This window comes from Phlebotomus papatasi, chromosome 2 (assembly GCF_024763615.1).
Source record: "Phlebotomus papatasi isolate M1 chromosome 2, Ppap_2.1, whole genome shotgun sequence".
NCBI lineage: Eukaryota > Metazoa > Arthropoda > Insecta > Diptera > Psychodidae > Phlebotomus > Phlebotomus papatasi.
The window spans coordinates 88,995,958-89,005,214 of record NC_077223.1 but is presented as its reverse complement, the minus strand read 5'-3'; the positions used below and the strand labels follow the sequence as shown (position 1 = coordinate 89,005,214).

Genomic DNA, 9,257 nt, shown 5'->3' with positions numbered 1-9,257 from the left:
TACTAAACATTAAACTTAACGGAGTTTAACTGTTTGACGATGTTGTGAGTGACTGATCCTGAAGAGCCCGGCGAGCTGCCGACACTTTAACCGACCGTTGTTAGAAGAATCATTTGAATAAGATTGACAACTGCAGAGGATGTAATGAGACTGAGGAGATGGTCATACACCTTGTATGTGACTACCCCAGTTTTGTGTAATTTGAATAGGAAACTGCTTAGTAAAGTAGTACTACCTCAAAGTGAATTATAAGGGATACAACCGGTCTGCTTGATGGAGTTTATCCGGAGAATGGACTGGCTTAACACACCCTGTCCTTAATAGGATAAATTTTAGAATGTGCATAATGTGCCCAATAGAGAGGCCTGGGTCCAGCGGTTATTTTTGACCGCCCCTCTTCTAAATATAAATGTAGTACAGTCATGTTCTAAATTTTTAATAATGACGTCAATTTTTTTCATACACAGTGACTATTTCTATTTTTTATGAAATAGTTTATCATATTCATTTTGACAGTTTGTAAGTTGACATATTTTAGTACATTTTTAGTTTTTTTTAGTACAGCCATACGGTAAATATTAACCACAACTTCTTATTTTATTTTTATACATATTATTTTTAATCCAGGATTGTCAGTTACATGTTGATTATTACAAGTTCTGTACTAAAATGTACAGAACTTAAAATGTTTGTACGCAAAATAAAATTTGTCAAATTATAACTTCAAAATATTATTTATAATGGTGCTATTTCAAAGTGAAATAAAAATCTTTCTCCTGAACATTTTCTTTAGTACATGGATGTTATCATTATTTTCCTTGTAATCTGATTTTATTTGTGATGGTTCTTGGAACGACTGTTTTTATCAGATGTAGTCGTGTTTCAAACTACCGACTAATCGTGATAGAACTCAAAACAAAGAAAAGTCGATTATGCAAAAGCACATGACATGGTAGCAGTCATGTACTAAAAAAATGTTCAGGAGAAAGGTTTCTCCTTTTCATAGGAATAGTGTAATAAATATTTTTTAGTACAGTCATGTACTAAAAAAATGATCATGATGATTGATCAATGTAATAGCTGTATTAAACATTCGTCTGAACACATCTTTATTGGAAGAAACATGACCATTTGACCATTCATCGGGGTACCATGAAGAAGATGGTATATATCATTTGACTTCTCACGTCTCGTGAGTGATTTTCAATAAAATGCATGTTGAGTCACTCTTGTAGAATTGATCTCAATTTTCTCATGAGCCGCAGAAGAAAACAATGTGCCATCGATGGTGATTAAAATTCTCCATTGAATTTCAATGCGCAAGATTGTAAATGTCACGTATCGGATGTCCTTGTGGCTTGATAATTCCTCCCATTGTTCCTTCCATCCTCTGGTTTTTTACCGCCCTATTTCAGCCTCAGAGTGACTTGTTTTTTTTCTCTTGTCTCCTGACACAAGAAATATTTCTGCATGAGAGTCCAATACAAAGAGATCCACCACAAAACGTGTCACAAGGGGATACCAATGAGAAAAAAAAGATCCATTTGCCTGCGAAATCTCAAAGGGGAGTCTTTTGCGGGTTCGTGTCTTACGAAGCGCACAAATCTTTCGTTCACTTTAGCCATTCGCGGTATTTTTATTTATCGCGATGGGAGTATTCTGCAAAACTTTTTTTTTGGCATAATGTATTTGGGGAATGAGTTCGTTGAATTCGCGAGAATGTTTTTTCGTAGTTTTTGTGTCGATTTCTCAACTTGCACACCTTGAAAATGTAACACCCACCCGCACAACTGATTAAACACTGAGTATTTTGTCTTATTTACTGAGTCAATTTTTTTCTCTCGAGTGTAGAAAAAGTGAGTCTGTGTATTTTTGTTAAGTGTTTTATTTTTATTTCTCATAAGACGGTTTGTGGTTTTAAAGTTAGGCTGTATTGGAGCTGAATGTTAATGTATGGAGTCTCGCGAGTTACCTTTCTTGGCTTAGTGAAGCTTTCGGTGTATCTCGCTGCCTGTCTCACCTTTAGTCGTTGCTGAGTTTTCAACGGAAACGGGTGCTGACGGTTATTCTTTTGATTCTGCGAAAAATTGTGCAATCCACAAGGGGATTCTCTGTGATTCTACGGCATTTTTTTGAGAGTGAAGAAATCTTCCAAGAAATTCCACCAGAGAAGCTCAATTTTAACCCATAAAAGCCATAAACTAAACCTCAAAAGGAAAATAAGTGATGTTGGTGCTTATGTTGGGAGTGATTGCATAACATGGTTGTATCGTGAAGTGAAGTGAAGTGAAATCGATCTTGAGCGTTCAGCTCATTCTCAATTGAAAGTGACCCTCTTTTCCAAAGCAACAACCACTAAACTTTCAGTGCTCCTGCAACAATGTGTCTGAAAATGAATCTTCTAGCCGCAATTCTACTCTTTGGATGTACCATTGGACTGTCTCAAGCGAAAGGTAACAAATTTTCAATTCACTCTCAAACCACAATGCAAGAAAGAGAGGTCATCTTGATGGATAGAGATAAAATATTCCGTCCAATTGAATGCAAATGACGCAAGATACTAAAAATGAACGTGAATTTTTCATAATATAATCATCAGTTAGCGGTGGTCAAATTAACTTCCATCTGGTGGGTGACCTTTTTGTCTCCAGGAAGACTCACACTGTGTAGCTTTTTTTTACTGAAAAAAGTCACAAGAAATCACACTGTTTTGTCACAGAGAGAAACTTTTGCTTTAGAAAATGACTAAAGATAAAGATGCTAATTGTCTGGCTCCCACAGATGCTTGAGAATACAAAAGGGGTTCCAAACTAATGCGATAAATTTTGCAAATTGCAGAGGATCTCTTACTCTGCGTAGATAAAGATAAACATCGGGAAATTTATGGAGTTTTATGATGTGAAATTTAATAAAGAGAAACGGTTTACAAAATTTGAATGAATAATAAAGTTCTTTGTTAGACTAAGAAATAAGAAGAAATACTGATCATATTTGCAAATTTCAAAAGTTTCAGTTAAGTTTATATTTGCATTCTTGTCTTTTTAGAAACTTGTTTAAAATCAAAAAAGGTTAGGGGAAAGAGCGCTACCTTCGGACGACTCAAGCTTTGAACAATTCTTTTTTTTTCAATATGTTTTTAATAAATTTTCTATACCTAAAATCTTCTAAAAAGAGCCTTGGGTCGGTCAAATCCCTTAAGAATGTAGAGAAAAATTGAGTGGTCAGTTGTCCAAAGCTTGAGTTGTGCAAAGATAGCGCGCATCCCCTGTGTTTTTCTTTAAAAAAAAATGAATCTTTATTGAATATTTGATGCACCATTTTAGAGGCGTTCTAAAGATCTAGACTCCTGATTAGTTTAGATCGGGGGGGGGGGGGGGCAACGTTAATAAAAAGTGAAGCGATTTCTCGCTTTTCCCAACAAATTTGTTCATAATGATTGTACGATTCTGGCGATGATATTGTGAATTAAGTATTTTTAGATAGCTTTTAATGCATAAATTCGAGATCTATCAAAACGATAAGTCAATCATCATCTTTAGAAAAGGACTTGCCATTAAGTTAACTTCCTGTAAAAATGTATGAAAAAATGAACATCGATAGGTCTTTGGTTTGATGATCTTTAAACGAATTAAACTGATTTTCCGAAAATCCCCAGTCGATATCCTTAACTGTTTGGTATCTTTAATAAGAGCCCAAATATACTCGTACTGATCCTCGAAAATATTTAACCTGTAAAATTTAGCGGTAAAGATTTATTCCAAACTATTAGACACTGAGGGCTTAAGTTCATCAATTAGAAGTCCTCTACATAAATTTCCCTTATCTAACCTTTTACTACCAAATTTTACAGGCTTAATATTCTAGAGAATTAGCTTGAGTCTATTTAGGCCATAACACTTGTAAAGAGTATCAGATAAATAGTATTATAAGGTAAAGTGCTCTCAAGTCGAGCAGTTCCTCAATTCGACCGGAAGAGTTATTTATTCAATTTATTTATATTTACACTAATATTTGGCGTATGATCTAACATTAATAGTTCAATTTTTCCATAAATAAATACGAATCAGTTACAATTTTATAGAAATTCACTATTAAAACATTCAAATATTGACCACCAGTCGAGTTAAGGAACCGGTCGACTCGAAGGCACTTTACCTTATATATTTATTTTTTGCCTTGCTCAGCCTGCCTTACCAAGGCCTTGTCTTTCAAGAGCCAACACAAGATTAACAAAAGATCGTTCAATAATATGAAAAAGACCAAGTTAACTGAAATCCCACGTTGATAAAATTAAACATGTTCGATAAAGTTAAAAATAATGCTAAAACACTAAGATTTTTTGATATTTTTAAAAACGATCGTATCAAATAAAAATAATTTTGGGTATTTAAAGACAAAAATTGACTTCCAATTTGGAGTAGAAAATTTGATAAGAATGATCGACAATTTTATTTTAAGACAAATGAAATAGTTTAGAGAAAAAACTACATTATAATAATATTTAAATTTTGTTGGATGTTCGATTTGAATGCATCTCCTTGAATTTGCTTTTTTTTATCTCGAAAAAAAAAAAATGCTTCAATAGTATTCTAATCACTCACTGCACTGAAGGCAATTTATTGTATAAACGAATGCAATTTTTATGCTCTATAAAATTTATATTTATGCATATGTGAAAGATATATTATATTATCATAGATTAAAAAAATATTAATTTTCGTTTACAGATTATTACTAGTAAATCTCAAATTTTACTAATTGCTTACACACCATTTAAATGAATCTACAGTCAAGTATATCTTAAATATGAACGACACGGTTACATTAAAAATTTAAAATTTGAAGTTATGTCAAGAAAGTTTTGTGTGGAGTCTGTTTTTAAAGTTTTTAAGCATTTTTTTACTGGTGTTTCCTCAATATTATCGTATTATTAACTTAATATAATTATTTATATTGATATATTCTCTAAAATCATTTTATTTTAATTCTAGTTATTTGAATTCCGTTATGTTTCTGAAAATATTCTTCAAATTTGAGGAGTGAGAAATGTCATTTACAGTAGAGCCTCGCTATAGGCCATATTTGGTTCCAGACTTGAGACTTGGGTCGCACTATAGTCCATGTCATTTTTTAAGATTATCAACGACTTTTAGCATTGAAATTGCTCGACGGCTTCCACTTTCTTTGCGATTGTGGTACTTGTCCTCGCTCTCTTCTTTATAGATCACAATTATCACAACTACTCAATGAAATTTGCCAAAAATATTAAAATAATTATGACAACATTGCATGTCGCATACTAAAAAAAACATAACCTAAATTAAAATCAGTGTTTTGAAATACACGGTCAATAAATTGTGAACTATAGAGTTGATGACCTATAGCGGGGTTCCACTGTATACTCTCAAATATTTGAGGAACTTAACTGTATTGAATTTTTTAGGCCTCCATAAAGAACATTCAATAGTACAGTGTGAATCCCATAGTGTCAACGATGATAACCCTCGATAGAGTCAATTGCATTATATTTAGGTTTATACACATTATTTATGATCCACTCCCAATAATATTAGCCAATGACGAAAAAGATTATAGTCTGCATCGAATTTTTAATAATGATTTTTTAAATAAGTAAAAGTTAATAAAATATTGCTGAAATAGCGTTCAACCAAACAGAACTGAAATTAATGGGCCAGTCTATTTAAAATGGCAATATATTGGTAAAATACAGAACAAAATAAACTTTTTCCGAAGAACTTGATCTAATCGGTGGATCTGGAGGCGAGATAATTGTACTATACCAATAAAAAAATGAAAAGGGGAAGTATTTGAGCTGATTTTTTTTGGCGATTGAGAACAGAGTTTCTGCATATCGATACAAGTGACAATTTCCCTTCATTTAACTTGTTTTAACTATTCTATTTTAACCTAAATTATAAAGTAACAGAAAATACATTGTTTCTTATTATTTATCATCACTTTTATAAAAAAAATATAAATATTGAAAACTGGTGACAGGATGTTGGTTGCACGTATTTGACCATTTTGAATTACTTTTCCAAATGAGGCAACAAACTTTTGGCGCATGAAAAATTATCAACTTTTGGAAAAGAATTATTTTCTATATAATAAAATGAATTAATTCGTTTTAAATACGTAAATAAAATCTATGGATTACAGGTAACTAATTTCCACAAAGAAAAAATAAAAAAAGCATTTTTTCTATCTTTTCCCACCTGCTTTCCCGAATATACATGTACATGAAGCAACAAACTTTTGACACCTACTGAATCTCCTTCCTATCTACTGTATGAACCCTTCTAGCTCGGATTTCAGGTTCGGGGGTTTTAAATTTTTTTCGTTATCTATACCAAACCATTATTGAGAAAACAAAAAAGGGTAGGGTTGGGAATCAATGTAAAGTTGCAATTTTCACCCGATATATAACTTCTCTTTTAGTTTGGGAGCTTGAAAGAGCGACCGGACAAATAACCGAACGATTACAAAGGTATTTAGCCCCTCGTATATTCGTGAGCAAGGAGTGGCATAACATACTTCGTCAAAGTTTAGGCCCAATCAGAAGACATGGGATTTTATTAGCATTATAGTAGATGTAATTCTTAAGAATCCCATCTAATAAATAAGATAAAAATATTGCCGGGTGTTTGTAGAGTTGTTTGAAAATAAATCTTGCATATACCATGATAACCATGATAAAATCACCAGATAGCCCCAATTATTTTCCCCTCTATGAGCAAAATTGAGACAAAGATGTGGATGTGAAATGCTAATGAACACTCATATATAGTTTTTTTTACACCCACATTGAAGTCACCGCCTTCAGAGTTAGCAAACTTGAGTGGAATTTTATTGAAAAATTATTCACTATTGCCTCTGTCCACGGTACTTCTCATGCCGCATGGTTCTGCAGAAAGTGCAGACGCAGAGAGTGAAACGAGATGGTGGAGAAGATTGGTGAGGAGGGAGTTCGGCATGGCCTTAGACGATCACCCGCAATTGGCTACTGAATTACCTACCTTGCTATATGATCGCGGAATATTCAATTGTGAATTGATCACCATCTTCAATTGATTACCATTAATTGACTCCTTTCAGCTGATCGATAGCGCTTCCTTTTAGACCCCCACGCGATAATTGAGATGTTTTACTATCCATCTCTCCCCCTCTTTTGCACATATATATTTTGTTGAGATGATCGCGCGCGATCTCTTGCATGATCACGTGGATGTTTGATTGATTGGCAAATCAGCAGATATTTTACAACTATCCACTGTTGTTTCATCGTGCAGTGTTGCACCATAGAATATCCAATGTATTGTATGAGAATTATTTCCGGAAGAAGGTAAAAATTTTATAGTGAAGACGATCTCGGGTGATCTTGCAAACTAGAAAAGAAGTTCCACAACAGCAACTCTTATATCCAGTGTGGCGAGTTATCCGCATGATACTCGTGAGATTCAATCCACCAGCCAACATTAACCATTAACCTCATGCCTCGGGAGCCATCCGCAACCAGAACCGCTCCTCGTGCTTCCAATGAACTGTTTATACAGTTGGAAGATGATATTTTCTCCAATGACATATAAATTGTAATTACAAGAGAATTATTGACTTGCACTCCATACAATATACTCTCCCCAAGACAGAAAAAAAACATCTCTAACCACTGCAGACTGTTTTTCCCAGCATCTTCTCTCATTTTCTCACTATGCCAGAGACTCTTCATTTCATCACCAAAGCATTGATTCATAACTTGTCGCTTAATTTGCCACGATAGCATCAGCCAAAAGAGATTACCACCTTAATGGAAATGGTGTGCAATATTTCTTTACTTGGATGAAACCTGTGTGTTTCTTGGTTTTGTATTCAAGAATTTGAGTAGTGAAAATTTTCTCATTGCTTTTATTGCAAATACCACGCGCGTTGCTAAAGAAGCCATTTCCACTCACAAGAAGATTATATACTTTCGAGGTTCACTGAGGAAAAACGAACTAATGATTGAGGAATTTCGAGGTGAAATGGAGAGGAAACCTCAAGATAGTTCTCAACTGCAATTTGGTTAATACTTTGAGAGTTCTTAACTGTTAAAGAATTGCAACAACTGCACCAGGAAAACACTCAGATAAATCGAAAGTATACAGCAATTAATACTAGATTGTTCTTTTGAACCTGTGACAGAAATGAACAGTTTTTAAGGCGTTTGACGTCACGCTGCTTGTTCGTCGGACCGTTTCTAACTCTAGAGGCCAAACGGTTAGAGATAAACACTAGGGACCATTGGGGGATTCCCCAAAAGTCGATGCAAAAACCGTTAACATGATCATGATTTTTCTTATCTCTTTGAAAGAAAACCTTTAATGTGCCCCATGTTCACAAAAAAATTTAATTCAGTAAAGGTCTTCGTTTGCATTCTGCAATTTATTTTCTAAAATTACATCACACTAAAACTTTTTGGGATGTCTCATTTTCACTATTCCAAACCACTGCATTTATCTATCAAAGTAATATAAATGTAATAACTTTAGTAATGATCACATGATTATAATAAAGTATCAAAAGTATTGATTCCAACATTTTTACTTTAAATTCCGAAAATAAAAGAGGGCACTTTAATGCAGGCTATAGGGAAAGTTTTCTCGGTGCCGGATAAAATCCCAAACACCAAAATCCCGAAAGTCAAAATTTCGAACACCAAAATCCCGATAACCAAAATTCTGAAAAGCCAATATCCCGAATGAGTCGAAACCCTGAAAGCCAAAATTTCAATAGAAAAAATCCAGAAAAGTCAAAATCCTGAATGAGTCTAAATCACGAATGGATCAATATCCCAAAAAGCCAAAATTTCGAAATCAAAAATCTCAAAAACAAAATAGTGAAATACAAAATATCGTAAGCCAAAATCCCGGATGCAAAATGCCGAAAAGCCGAAATCCCAAAACCAAAAATCTCGAAAGCCAAAATCCGGAAAGTCAAAATCCTGAAAACCAAAATCTCGAAAATCCAAAAAACTTAAAGCCAAAATGAATTCTATGCTTAATAAATTATTGTTTTATTTAAAAACAATTAAAAATGTTTACTTATTAAGATAAAAAATATTTCTCTAAAATAAAATTGAAAAAAAAAATTATTCAGAAAAAAAATTAAAATATTTTTTAATACCTATGTTTTCATGTTTAAACCTAGGGCTTAGCCATATGGTTTAATTTCTGTAATTTTTTATCAGTCAAGACTTTTTT

The 9,257-nt window shown here is 33.4% G+C and overlaps 1 protein-coding gene across 1 annotated transcript in view; it reads left to right on the top strand.

Annotated features, from left to right (window-relative positions):
- Window positions 1-2,013: 2,013 nt before the first annotated feature.
- LOC129804920 (uncharacterized) overlaps window positions 2,014-9,257 on the top strand; it is a 71,143-nt gene continuing 63,899 nt past the window's right edge. The window contains exon 1 of the mRNA XM_055852705.1: window positions 2,014-2,453. Within this exon, the coding sequence (XP_055708680.1) occupies window positions 2,381-2,453 (73 nt within the window). The 5' untranslated portion in view covers window positions 2,014-2,380. The remainder of the gene's footprint in view (window positions 2,454-9,257) is intronic.